The 14,346-nt window shown below is 43.7% G+C and overlaps 2 protein-coding genes and 1 pseudogene across 16 annotated transcripts in view; 1 reads left to right on the forward strand and 2 right to left on the reverse strand.

Moving 5' to 3' along the window:
- Positions 1-76: 76 nt before the first annotated feature.
- Positions 77-4,678, reverse strand: LOC110493167 (annotated as a pseudogene).
- A 2,217-nt stretch (positions 4,679-6,895) lies between these two features.
- Positions 6,896-13,366, reverse strand: LOC110493740 (U2 small nuclear ribonucleoprotein B''). Of its 2 annotated transcripts, none has more exons than XM_021568190.2 (7): positions 13,224-13,366; positions 12,853-12,947; positions 12,498-12,670; positions 12,117-12,251; positions 8,793-8,831; positions 7,860-7,948; positions 6,896-7,296 (listed from the first exon to the last, which is right to left on the reverse strand). In XM_021568190.2, exons 2-7 carry the CDS (start codon positions 12,914-12,916, stop codon positions 7,137-7,139), a joined length of 660 nt encoding a protein of 219 aa, XP_021423865.1. In that variant the 5' UTR covers positions 12,917-12,947; positions 13,224-13,366; the 3' UTR covers positions 6,896-7,136. The 2 variants fall into 2 exon arrangements, with proteins under 2 accessions (XP_021423865.1, XP_021423866.1); XM_021568191.2 differs by lacking the exon at positions 13,224-13,366 and adding an exon at positions 13,204-13,223.
- A 29-nt stretch (positions 13,367-13,395) lies between these two features.
- Positions 13,396-14,346, forward strand: part of LOC110493739 (kinesin-like protein KIF16B) — a 30,960-nt gene continuing 30,009 nt past the window's right edge. For 7 of the 14 annotated variants that reach the window (XM_021568183.2, XM_021568184.2, XM_021568185.2 and 4 more), the window contains exon 1: positions 13,397-13,735. In XM_021568183.2, the coding sequence (XP_021423858.2) occupies positions 13,689-13,735 (47 nt within the window). In that variant the 5' untranslated portion in view covers positions 13,397-13,688. Of the gene's footprint in view, positions 13,736-14,346 lie in introns of all 14 variants that reach the window. The other 7 variants (XM_021568178.2, XM_021568181.2, XM_021568179.2 and 4 more) reach the window with 3 other exon arrangements.

Here is a 14,346-nt window from a genome sequence, read left to right on the forward strand (position 1 = left end):
GTATGCTGAATATTAGTTTCAATTTTCATGACCCTTCACTTGGTCATTGTAAAGCATTCTAAACCTGACACATTCACTTCCTTATTCATGGTTCCAATTACCTCTGGGATCATGAGAACCCAGAGTGTAATACAGTGTTTAATTCGATATTTTTTTGTGAACAAATTTAGATTTATTTTGTCATCCAGTTTGACCTCTCGTTTTGTAATCCAATCAACATGCATTAATTCATAAACAAAACCACTGCCAGACGGCCTTATGTTTTTCACTGGGCAGTGGTTTTAATAACATCTCTCTCACAATTCACCCTCTTTTGTGGACTGCATAACAAAAACAGGTAAACACAGCTCCATACATTGTAAAACATATGTTCATAAGAAACAGGAAAATAGATTAAAAGTGAAAATACTGAAATTATCCTAATCGGCATGTTCTCCTTTCCCATTTTCTGGAACCTGCTGGAAAAACATACATAATTTGGAGGCAGGTTGTTTGATTCCCATGTCTAATTCAAGCCTAGAAGTGGTAAGGGTTCTGACTTGAATTACTGTAAATGTCAAGCGCATGTCTCATAACAAGTACAAGCTAACTGGAGAAAACCCTCCTGTTGGTCTCGTAAGCATAACAAGCAAGGCAAAGACATTTCTTTTGTTTATACTATAACAAATGTAATTGCCCCCCATGTATGGCGCTACCATACGTTAACTGCAAATTTGTAAAAGAGAAAGAAAAATTGGTAGGCTACAACAGTGAAACACTTTCTATAATTGATTTACTCCTAAAATATGCTTTTGATTCAACCTAATTGTTTATAGTTATCATTCTTGAGATCCCAAAAGTTAGCAGTGAGAACTCAAAGAAGCCTGAGGAATTTCAACGCCAATTTGAACCTGGTGATTTCAATTTTTATTTCACCCTCTACCTGAACAGATTATCATTAGTACATTTCTTCCAGCCATTTATTTAATGTTACAGATGCAAACTGAGGAACTAATTGATAGCGAAAGAAGCAGTGACGATGTCACCAAAAAGATCCTCCCATGCTTTTGAAGCTGATCTGGGACCAGCACCAACTTGCAGCGGTTATTTCCCCCCAATCTCACTCCTGTCACATGCCAGGCTTTTACAGAGTGACTCCTCTGATGGCCATTGTCAAATTAAATTGGATTTGTTTACATGCAGCGAATACAACGTGAAATGCTTACTTGGTATTGTGCCATTTTGTTAGCTGGTAGATTAATACGTTAATTACGGGATTATGTTCTTTGTTTAATGGTGCACCACTACACTGTATTCTCCACTTGGTCTCATGATTACCTGCCATAAGAGCACTGTCGTGTAGGTGCTGGTGGGGAATGGCATGCTAGAAAATGTCAAAGTAAAGTCATGTGTCAGGATTTGTGAATGGAATGTTATTCAATCATGTGTTTTGAGAGTATGCATGGTAAAATAAAAAAATTAAAAAGTCAAACAAGAAAGCATGTCTTAATTAATTGATCTAACCTAACTCTTAATTGTCTATCTAGCCCCGCGCCACAATTCTATTTTAGATTGTTCGATTCGATAAATCTGCTCGTTTCTCTTGGATTATAATTGTTTTTGAAGAAGAATCGAGAGCGCTCTTATTTTATAAATGATAATATGTTGTATATTTCATATACAAATGTGTATTAGAAAGCACTGATCAATTACTTATTGTAAGACATAGAGACTTGAAATAACCACCTGAAATAACCTGTTTAGTAACCTCCAGGATTTCACCTCCAGGATTTCATCAAATCAAGCCTCTTGAATAAATACCTGGAAAAATCCTTTCAAAGTCTTAATGCCCTCCTCGTGAATGATTCCACATTCTAATTCTAATTCCATTAAACTTTCATGTTTTTTCAAAATGTCCTCCATGATAGCAGTGACAATGTGAGGCGCTGTACTAGTATGAACTAAGTTAACATGGCAGGACAATCAATCAAATTCACAATATTGACATGTGCAATCTCCGTATCGCAGAAAATGCAGTATTTTGAAACGACACTCGGCTGCGTGTAATGTCAGTTTTTATAGTTTACTCCGTCATCTCTCTTGGGGCTGCTTCCCACATACAAACCCCCACCGCCTGTCACTCGAGCAGTGCAGTTCTTCCTCCTCACTGTTAGATTCACTCTAAGGTTGCATGCTGTTCTGTTAGGTCAAATGCAGTTAACACATTGTTCCAAACAAGAACAATGCTGCTTTCCACTTTGCTTGTAAATGTAAATTGTATTTATATAATTCACCCAAGTGTTTTGATCTACTGTAGTTCGCAATATTTGGTCAGAAAAATCGCTATTAGATTTTTTGCCTTTATCGTGCAGCCCTACTCTGTGTCAACTGTCTGGACCTCTTGTCCAACGCCAAACCGTTCCCTTGACTCAATCTTATATCTCACCCTTTTGGATCTTAAAGAATGGGAAAATTGTGCAACTTGCCAGAATCCACTTGGCCTACTGGTGGTTCTACCTTTCGATAGTGTCGATCATCTCAGGATCAGGCTTCTATCTCAGGCGTGTGCACTCTACATCCTCTGTCATGCGTAAAGACGAGGTGTGCTCATCCGCCGTCGTTCCGCTGCACATTTGACAGACTTCCAGAGCAGCCTGGTCACTGTCCGCATGCACTTGGCGTTGTCGCGGACGCTCACGAAACACAGCGTGTTGATGACCCATTGCTCATGGCGACGCACTCGATAATGTAGAAGGCCACCAGGGAGTTCCTGTTCCTGGAGATCAGTGTGGAATGGAAGTCCCGGCACCAGTGTGAAGACGTAGTACGGCGCCCAGCAGAGCACGTAGGCAGCCAGCACCAGAATCAGCACCACCACCATCCTCTGCGCCTGTGCAGCCGCTTCCAGATCTGCTCTGTCTGGAAGCCAGACACGCTCTTGAACCACAGCTCCCGCAAGAGCCTGGCGTAGCACAAGGCCATGACGGCCACGGGCCCGGCGAACTTCAGGGCGAAGATGAAGTAGGAGTGGTAGTAAAGCTGGTGATCCCACGGGCCAGACCTGGGCGCAGAAGGTCTTGGGACTCTGACTGGAGATGTGCGGGTATGTGGTCTCAGAAGCAAAGTAGGCAGAGGGGATGGAGATGACGATGGGTACGATCCACACTCCCGGGATCAGGCTGTAGGCCGTCTGGTTCTTCATGCGAGGCTTCATAGGGTGGACGAAGGCCATGTACCTGGGATCACAAGGAAAATACAGACAATGCAAAGAAACTAGTTGGAAGGTTTGAGTTATGAGTGTCAAGGTGTTTTATGTCAAGCTTTATATGCCATGCAGTTGGAAAGACCAAGTGGTCTCTGAGGTTACTGAATGATCTTGGATGTTCTCTGAAAATCTGTCACAATGTAGAACTTGATTGATGGGACTGTTAACTAGGGCAAATTATTTATATCCCAAACCTGAAATGATATTATGGAGCTTACAGTCTCTTGGCTTCCTATCAAACCCTGCACATAGCAATAATTTGGAAATGCTTTAGCATTTTGAGATGATGGGAGATTAAATAGCTATTTTTACATAGTTGGGCATGTCAGCAATGATTAATAGGAGCACGTAGCCTTGTCCAAGTAACTTCCTCCCATATGATTCTAGAAGGGCAGTGTGATAGGACTAACTAAAAGCAGGTGATGGATTTTCGGTGGGAAACCCATTGGTTTTGTTCAATTGCTCTTACTTCACTGGGAATGTTGTTACCACACAACATGGCTATTTGTCAGTGCTATATATCTTAGTTAATTTTTTTCCCACATTTATTTAACCAGGTAGGCTAGTTGAGAACAAGTTCTCATTTACAACTGCGACCTGGCCAAGATAAAGCAAAGCAGTTCGACACATACAACACATACAACACATGGAATAAACAAACATTCAGTCAATAACAATAACGAAATAATTACAATTTAGCAATTTAAACACTAGAGTGATAGATGTGCAGAAGATGAATGTGCAAGTAGAGATATTGGGGTGCAAAGGAGCAAAAAGAAAATATAACAGTATGGGGATGAGGTAGTTGGATGGGCTATTTACAGATGGGCTATGTACAGGTGCAGTGATCTGTGAGCTGCTCTGACAGCTGGTGCTTAAAGTTAGTGAGGGAGAAATTAGTCTCAAGCTTCAGGGATTTGCGCAATTCGCTCCAGTCATTGAACTGGAAGAAAAGGCGGCCAAAGGAGCAATTGGCTTTGGGGGTGACCAGTGAAATATGCCTGCTGGAGCGCGTGCTACAGATGGGTGCTGCTATGGTGACCAGCAAGTTGAGATAGTGGGGGACTTTACCTAGCAGGGTCTTATAGATGACCTGGAGCCAGTGGATTTGGCGGCGAGTATGAAGCGAGGGCCAGCCAACAAGAGCGTACAGGTTGCAGTGGTGGGTCGTATATGGGGCTTTGGTGACATAACAGATGGCACTGTGATAGACTGCATCCAATTGATTGAGTAGGGTATTGGAGGCTATTTTGTAAATGACATCGCCGAAGTCGAGGATCGGTAGGATGGTCAGTTTTACAAGGGTATGCTTGGCAGCATGAGCGATGACAGGGTCTTGATCTAGTGGTCCTCCGTCCACACCTTGATTGACCTGGCTGTGTGGTACAGAGCATTGTCCTGCTGGAAAAACCAATCCTCAGAGTTGGGGTTCATTGTCAGAAGAGAAGGAAGGAAGTTTTCTTCCAGGACAACCTTGTACGTGGCTTGATTCATGCGTCCTTCACAAAGACAAATCTGCCCGATTCCAGCCTTGCTGAAACACTCCCAGATCATCACCAAACCTCCACCAACTTTCACAGTATGTGCGAGACAGTGGCTTGCAGGCCTCTCCAGGTCTCGCACACGACAACAGTCCCCGGATCCACAACCTCATCAGAATATATAGATTCTATAGATGTTATAGGTATAGAGGGTTAGATAATATACACTGAGGTTACAAAACATTAGGAACTCTTTACTCTTCCATGATATAGACTGACCAGGTGAGAGCTATGATCCCTTATTAATTTCAATCCACTTCAATCAGTGTAGATGAAGGGGGGGATTTTTAAGCCTTGAGACATGAATTGTGTATGTGTGCAATTCAGAATGTGAATGGGAAAGTACACCGGCCCACCGGTTTGAGTGTGCCAAGAACTGCAACACTGCTGGGTTTTTAACGCTCACCAGTTTCTCGTGTGTATCAAGAATGGTCCACCACCCATAGGTATTCCAGCCAACTGTGGGAAGCATTGGAGTCAACATGGACACCTTGTAGAGTCCATGCCCTTGAGGGCAAAAGGGCGTTCAGCTCAATATTAGTTGAGGTATTCCTAATGCTCCTCACACTCAGTGTAGGTATGTGTGGGAGGAAATCCAGAGTCCCTTAGTGGGGACCCAAACAATCGGTCAGTGACTGCACCCTATCCTGACCTGCACTTTGAGCCAACACATGTGTATGTTTGTGTGGTACCTGCCTAGTAAAATTAAGTTTCAATTACCCTGACAGTAAAACATTGGGACATGTGTAGAGGACTAGCTTTGTGGAAATGGCTCTCTTTGATGCCAGTCTGTGCTAATATAGAGCAGAATATAGTACTACAGCTCAAGCAGACCAGTTAGAAGTGGAGCAGATCAATATCCAGACACAAGTCCTAAATGGCACACTATTACCCAAAAAGTGCACTACTTTTGACTGGCGCCCTTTGGGAATAGGGTGCCATTTGGGACGCACACATACAGTATCTTATCTTAAACCAGTTGGACCATTTACCAGAACCCCCCCCCCCCCCCCCCCCCCCCAATGGAAAATGTGTCCTATCTTCACGAGGCACTTTATTTATCACAGCGTGCGATAGTCAAAAGCAGTGAACATCTGGACTCGTCGTGACGCCATCACATTTGAGATATCTTTGGGAGATAAATCGGTTTCTCATTTGACCCTTCTCTCTCCATTGCTCCAGGGAACATATACAACTTCATGACGAAGGTATAATTGTTCATTTGGAAATTGCTGAACCCATTGTCTGCACAAGCTTTCACCAGACATCTGATGAACACGTTGTGCTGACTATATATTCGTAGACAATATTACTGATGTGCCTGTCAGTTGAGATGCTGAAGTATTACGAAGGCAGTGCTAGATCCAAATAGATTGAACAGTCTGAATGAATGGTAGTGAATTTACTATTGTTGGGAATGCTGATCCAAGAGCTTTGCATTAACCTCCAATTCAAATTTAGAAAGTCAACCCAGCCACTTTTAAGTATTGTTTTGGGCTAATGACTGCAGGAGAGCCCAGATGCTAAACCCAACAGAACTGGCTAGATGGGTTTCTGAAGTTTAAATTGAGCTGTAATAACTGTATTCAGATCAATCTGACCATAAGTCATATAACCTATGTGCCGATGCTGGCACTAAGATCGCACTCAATGAGATGTGTACGGCCATAAGCAAACAAGAAAACGCTCATCCAGAGGCAGCGCTCCTAGTGGCTTTAATGCAGGGAAACTTAAATCTGTCTTACCTCATTTCTACCAGCATGTTAAATGTGCAACCGGGGGGGGGGGGTTCAACCACCTTTACTCCAGACACAGAGACGCGTACAAAGCTCTCCCTTGCTGAAGCAGATTTGGCAAATCGGACCATTTTTTTTTTTATACATGTGACTGGGATGGGAACTATAACAATTTGCCCACTTGATCACTGGACCAATGATTAGCATCCCCAATGTGAATTTCACATTTATGTTCAGAGAGTAAGGATATCATGGCACTACATTTTTACATGTTATTCGGCTTGAATCTACAATCACCAGCTGTCCTTTTGGGGCCTTCGGGACCAGGGCTATAAATTCAGAACATGTCAGAGGAAGCATCTGAGGCACCACAGTTACACAAAAGTCCTTTATTACTGTGCCATATAAAATAGAGACGATGTTTCGAGGATTCTCTTCACACTCCACCTCACAGCGACGGCACAGAAATCAGTCAACAAAAAAAAACTAGGAAAACTCCTGGGAGATTCCACAGTCGATGCATAAAAACAAAGGGGGGGAAAAAAATCAGGGGGTCCAACCAATCTCTAACCCAGAGTCCAATGTGTCCCCTGTCCAGTGACGTCATCGCGGGAACTACTTCTTGGCATAAGTGATCTTCATGGCGCATTGGGCCGTAATCCGGAAGCCCTGCAGTGCGTCTTTGGCCACTCCCGCCTGGCCCTCGCTCTCAAACTCTACAAAGGAGATGTCGTGTTTGCCAGGGACGAGTCGCACCTCTTTGAAACCAGGGAATCTACGAGGAGAAAAAAAAAGAGAAATCACAGGTGTATTGAGAGAAAGGAAATGTTCAGAAATCACAAATGTAATGGGATAGAGCTGACGTGATCTCCCTTTTCACACATGGCATTTCTATTTGAATGTTCTATAGTTTTGCACACTCTTGAACAGAGCCCCAGTTACCATGCTGCAAATATAATATATCAAAAGGCTTCACCACCTGGCAATGGTGAAGTCTTTAATGTGAATGATATAAAGCAGAGGTTCTTAAACGTTTTCAGCTCGCGACCCAAAATGAGAAATTGACCGCCCTCCTGTGACCCAAATCGTCCTCCAACGACCCAAATGAAGAAGAAACCGTGTGTGATTATACATGTATTCTCATAACACGCAACCCACTTCTCTCACGTGCCCAGGGCTCCTCCCCATAGTTCAAGAAACCCTGCTATAAAGCTACTACTGTATATTTCACAAGTTCATGAGCCAGACTCAATAACAATTGCTGCCGAAGTTGAATGAATGCAAATCGGGCATCTAGGCTAGTTTACTCATTTGACAACAAGATCATTCAATACTCACTGATTGAACAGCATGGAGAGCATCATTTCATTAGTTTCCTCTGGCAGGTTATTAAGGAATAAAATGTAGTTGGGTGGATTGTCTGGAACCTAAAAAGACAAAAGAAATCAGTCTAATTGTCACATGAAACCGGTCCATAAAACTTTTTTTTTTTTACAGCTTAGTCAATAAGCGGACCAGACTATCTGTAGCACTCCAACCGTTAATCCAAAACAGGGCGCATCAAACAGTAAAATGTTCCTAAAGTAGTGAGAGTAGAGATTCTTGCAAGAATACAAGGCATGGCAACATTGTGCTTATTAAAGAGTCCATCAGCACTAGTGATTTAGTCACTCACAAGGGGCTGAGTAAACACAACCCCATAGACATCTCAATGGAGTTGAGTTGTGATGAGTGTCGGCGTAGTGTACCCCCTATTCCAGTCGGTATCAGCCGATACTTTAAAATGCGTACCTTGTACCCATGTTTCTCCTGTGTAACTATGTTCTATTCTCTGGGTGCTGCAATCCGTCATTTTTGGGGAAACAGCATTATTTTACGCAACCTCCGCCAGGGGGGCTGTTGTTTGTTAACGGAGAAGGTGCAGCCACGTCATTGCTCAGCTGATTCATTTGGGGGGGGGCAGGAGATGCAAACACGTGGTAGTGCATGTTTGAAGTCACCAACTTCATATTCTATTGGAAAACAGTGGGTTACACAGAGCAATTTGCTTTTTATTTATTTTTTAAATCATAAACTACAGGTGGCAGCACCCAAAGAAAAGAACACAGGTACAAGGTACAAATATTGACTGATAACGACTTGATGTAGTCGGAGGTACACTCACAACGCCACTGAGATGTATATGATGCGGAGTTTACTCAGCAAAAGGGAAATGAACAAGTTCACTTAACATTCTAGGTTATTATACTTGATAGGGCTAGAAAGGCTTACCTGCATGGTCGTTGGAGCGTTGTTTGTGCTGGCTGATCCCTGTTAATATAAAAGATAAACAAGTTATGAAAATCGCGTTGGAGTAAAATGACTGACTACATTCAAAAGCATACAGGATGGCATATAGGCTCTGGTCAAAAAGATTGACTATAATATATAGTATAGGGAATTGGATGCCATTTGGGAAGCATTCATACAGCCTATGTGCCAGTGCAGGCGCTAAGACCGCACTCAATGAGCTGAATACGGCTACAAGCAAACAGGAAAACGCTCATCCAGAGGCGGTGCTCCTAGTGACCGGGGACTTTAATGAGGGGAAACTAAAATCCATTTTAACTTATTTCTCCCAGCATGTCTTAAATGTACAACCAGGGAAAATAATTACAACTCTAGACCACCTTTTGGTGGTCACCCTCCATTTTGAAAATCTGACCATAATTCTATCCTCCTGATTCCTGCTTTCAAGCAAATACTCATGCAAGAAGAACCAGTAACCAGTAACCAGTTTTGCTAGCAGACTGGAATATGTTCCGGGATTCTTGGTATTGAAGGTATTGAGGAGTACACCACACCAGTCACTGGCTTCATCAATAAGTGCATTGATGACGTCATCCCCACAGTGACTGTGGAGTATACCCCAACAAGAAGCCATGGATTACAGGCAAGAGCCGCACTGAGATAAAGAGTAGAGCTGCCGCTTTCAAGGAGCGGGACTCTAACCCGGAAGCTTATAAGAAATCCCACTATGCCCTCCGACGAACCATCAAATAGGCAAAGTGTCAAAACAGGACTAAGATTGGATCATACTACACTGGCTCTGACTCTCGTTGGATGTGGCAGGGCTTGCAAACTATTAAGGGAAGCACAGCCGAGAGGTGCCCAGTGATACGAGCCTACCAGACGAGCTAAATTACTTCTATGCTCGCTTCGAGGCAAGCAACACTGAAACATGCATGAGAGCATCAGCTGTTCCGGACAACTGTGTGATCACACTCTCCGTAGCCGATGTGAGTAAGAACTTTAAACAGGTCAACATTCACAAGGCTGCAGAGCCAGATGGATTACCAGGACGTGTACTCTGAGCATGCGCTGACCAACTGGCAAGTGTCTTCACTGACATTTAACCTGTGAGTTTGTAATATCAACATGTTTCAAGCAGACCACCATAGTCCCTGTGCCTAAGAACACTAAGGTAACCTGCCTAAATGACTATCGACCCGTAGCACTCACGTCTGTAACCATGAAGTACTTTGAAAGGCTGGTCATGGCTCACATCAACACCATTATCCCAGAAACCCTAGAACCACTCCAATTTGCATACCACCCTAGCAGATCCACATGATGCAATCTCTATTGCACTCCACACTGCCATTTCCCACCAGGACAAAGGGAACACCTATGTGAGAATGCTATTCATTGACTACAGCTCAGCGTTCAACACCACAGTGCCCTCAGAAGCTCATCACTAAGCTAAGGACCATTGGACTAAACACCTCCCTCTGCAACTGGATCCTGGACTTCATGACGGGCCGCCCCTGGGCGGTAAGGGTCGGTAACAACACATCCGCCACGCTGATCCTCAACACTGGGGGCCCCCCCAGGGGTGCGTGCTCAGTCCCCTCCTATATTCCCTGTTCACCCATGCGTGCATGGCCAGGCACGACTCCAACAGTGACAACAGTGGTAGGCCCGATCACCGATAATGGTGAGACAGCCTATAGGGAGGAGGTTAGACACCTGGCAGTGTGGTGCCAGGATAATAACCTCTCCTTAAAAGAGATCAAGACAAAGTAGATGATTGTGGACTACAGGAAAAGGAGGACGAGCACACCCCCATTCTCATTGACAGAGCTGTAGTGAAGCAGGTTGAGACCTTCAAGTTCCTTGGTGTCCACATCACCAACAAACTATCATGGTCCAAACACACCAAGACAGTCGTAAAAAGGGCACAACAAAGCCTATTCCCCCTCAGGAGACTGAAATTTGGCATGGGTCCTCCGATCCTCAAAAGGTTCCACAGCTGCACCGTTGAGGACATCCTAACTGGTTGCATCACTACCTGGTATGGCAACTGCTCGGCCTCCGACCGCAGGGCACTACAGAGGGTGGTGCGTACGGCCCAGTGCATCACTGGGGCCAAGCTTCCTGCCATCCAGGACCTTTATACCAGGCAGTCAGAGGAAGGCCCTAAAAATTGTCAAAGACTCCAGCCACCTTAGTCATAGACTGTTCTCTCTGCTACCACACGGCAAGCGGTACCGGAACGCCAAGTCTAGGTCCAAAAGGCTTCTTAACAGCTTCTACCCCCAAGCCATAAGACTCTTGAAGAGCTAATCAAATGGCTCCCCAGACTATTTGCATTGCCCCCCTCCCCCTTTTACACTGCTGCTACTCTCTGTTTATTATCTATGCATAGTCATTTTACCTCTACGTTACCTCAATTACCTAAACTAACCAGTGCCCTCACACATTGACTCTGTACCGGTACCCCCTGTATATAGCCTCGCCACTTATTTTACTGCTGCTCTTGAATTATTCGTTACTTTTATTTTTCACTTAAAACTTATTTTTCTTAAAACTGCATTTCTGGTTAAGGGCTTGTAAGTTAGCATTTCACCTGTTGTATTCGGCGCATGTGACTACCGTAAATTCCGGACTATAAGCCGCTACTTTATTCCCACGCTTTGAACCTCGTGGTTTATACAATGACGCGGCTAATTTATGGATCTTTCCCGCTTTCACAAGATTCATGCCGCCAAAAAACTGAGCACCGTCACATAATGTGACGTAAATCGAGCGCGCTCAAACTTCCCATCATTCTGATTACGGTAGTCATTTTGTCACCCTCATCATGGCAAAGACACGAAGAAATGCATATGATGCAGCTTTCAAGTTGAAGGTGATCGATCTGGCTGTTGGAAAAGGAAATAGAGCTACTGACAGCGTGGAGCATTGTCAAAATTCACTATCATCAACGTGTTTCGAAAGGCTGGACTGCTGCGTGTTGAAGAGGGCAGCGATCCAACATCGGATGAAGCAATTCAACTCCGACACCGAAGGAGATGACTTCAGTGGTTTCAGTGCACAGGAGGAGGAAGATAGTGACCAATGACTTTCTTGGTAGGCTACTGTTTCGTTTAAAGGCTGTGTAAAGTTAATTTGTTTCAATGTACCGGTAGGCACCTGCGGCTTATAGACATGTGCGGCTTATTTATGTACAAAATACATATTTTTTTTAAAATTCAGTGGGTGCGGTTTATATTCAGGTGCGCTTAATAGTCCAGCAATTACGTAACATTTGAACATTTGATATACTAGTCTCACCAGTGCTGGTTTCTTGGCCACATTGGCCACTTGATCTTGAGCCTTCTTCTTCCTGTCCTTCTTCTTGTCCTTGTCCCCAAATGTGCCTCTGATTTTGGAGATCACCTCTGAGTCTGTCTTCGCATACTGAATGCGCTGAAAATAAGAGATAAGTACAATCAGATGTATGCCAAGCACAGACGTGGGTCATATTCACTAGAAACCAAATGGTAGAAAACAGACCGAAAAGCAGAGAAAGTGTCTGAAACTCCCATTTTCATTGCAAAATGTTTTGCTGCTACTGTGCAATAAGTTTTGCTCATATACGGTAATGAATACCAACCACCCTGTACTACTGCCATTTGTGAAAATGACATACACAACTACTAAGTAATAACTTACCATGGGCTTATTGTAGAAAGGGAATCCTTGAAGTTGACGCAGTGCGTTCGTAGCTGATGCAAGCTCTTTGAACACCACAAATGCCTGCCCTCTCATCTTCATGGTTTTCATGGCAACAATGTCCATGACTTGCCCAAACTGCGAGAACAGGGCATAGAGTGACCGCTTCAGTTCTAGAAGGCAACAACAACAAATGTTACTTCACTGTTGTTACTTATAGACCATCGAAACAGACAAATAAATCTATGTAAACTTACTACAGCTCCAGTACAAGAGGATAAATTGCTATCTAGCTCTGAAGGAACGCTGTAGCTAACTACATGATCTTGGAACAAAGATGCACTGTGATTCTTACCATCCTTCTTGATCTTATCATTTACATTATTGATGTAAATGGTGTGGTTTGGTCGAATATCCATGATTAACAACTGTCCCCTAGCGCTCTTCCACCTGGAACAACAAAACAAAAACATCGCCACATTAGCTGGGTACTTTAGCTTGCTAACTAGCTGTAGCTACTACTGGCTAGCAGGTACAGTAAATGAAGTGGTAAGGCACGCTAACTAGCATTAGCTAGCTAGTTAACAGTTCTAATAAGCTTCATCAACTCGAACTGATAGCTGGTGCTACTGACCAGACAAATGTACAGATTAAACATATCAACATTTTTATGTGTGCAAACAAAACTAATTGCAGATAAACTGACTTGAAACTGTTAGAGCTCACCTCTCTCAACACACTTTCCAGAAAACACAGGAAGTAAATGTGTGCGCGCTGCTTCCTGGTTCTTCTTCGGTTAATCAATAGTTCTCTACCGCCATCGTCTGTACAGGAGTGTAACTATTTTCCCCACGAATGTATTTTGTCCTCTCCGACTACTCGTATCAGCCTTGTGATTTACTAACGGATGACACAGTGGATTTTGTTATTTTTCTGTGGCGGTAATGATAGCAGGCTAATATAAAGTGCACGCTCAAGTCTCAGGAGGGAGCACAAGTAGCTAGCGCTCTTCTTTTGAAAGTAACCTTGGCTCTGTGTGCAACCGGTCGGGAGGTACAGAGGGAACTGGACACATACTCAAGACACAGAAACGCGCTTGCCACATTTATTTGTACTTAACACGATTGGGTTGTGCCTTTCCAGGACAACTGGATCTAGTAACAGGTGAAGCAGACAGAAAGGGGATGTGCAATGGCATCGGTGCGGGTGGCTGTCCGGCTCAGGCCTATGAACAGACGGTAAGTAAAGCAGAAAACATGCTAAACATGCTGCTATTGTTGTTACTAATGGCTATATTGTTTCATTTTAAGAGAGGCGCTCGGCTGGACACTGGTTCACTGTGATACATTGTAACCAGTTCTGACTTCTAACAGTTTAATGCACTCTAATTTGACTGGCATCATATGACTGGCCATGTTGCAGGAACACTGCTTAATATATGTGTCATAACAAACACTGACGTTGCTACAAGTGTCTCTACCAAAATGTAAAGGGTTACAGCATTTGGGATGTAAATGCCAACCGCACTCAAAGGAACACGAGCCCACCACACACCCTCTTGCTAAACCACCAATAAGAACGCCTGGATGTTGGCACACAAACATTATTTTAGGTAGCAGACAGCTGGCAAGTTGACGGGTGAACAAGTTTAACCAACAAAACAAACACGAAGAGTAGGAACTAGAGCTACCATGGCTGTGCTGTGTCTGGTATTGGGAGTTAGTATTGGCAGCCACCCAGGGATTATGGGACGCCTTAATAATTTTCTGACAAACTATTTCCAACAGTAAATAGGATACATACATAGCTGCATGACAGAAGACAACCACCCTGCCACTTACTCTACACA

This window comes from Oncorhynchus mykiss, chromosome 17 (genome assembly GCF_013265735.2).
Source record: "Oncorhynchus mykiss isolate Arlee chromosome 17, USDA_OmykA_1.1, whole genome shotgun sequence".
NCBI classification, from domain to species: domain Eukaryota; kingdom Metazoa; phylum Chordata; class Actinopteri; order Salmoniformes; family Salmonidae; genus Oncorhynchus; species Oncorhynchus mykiss.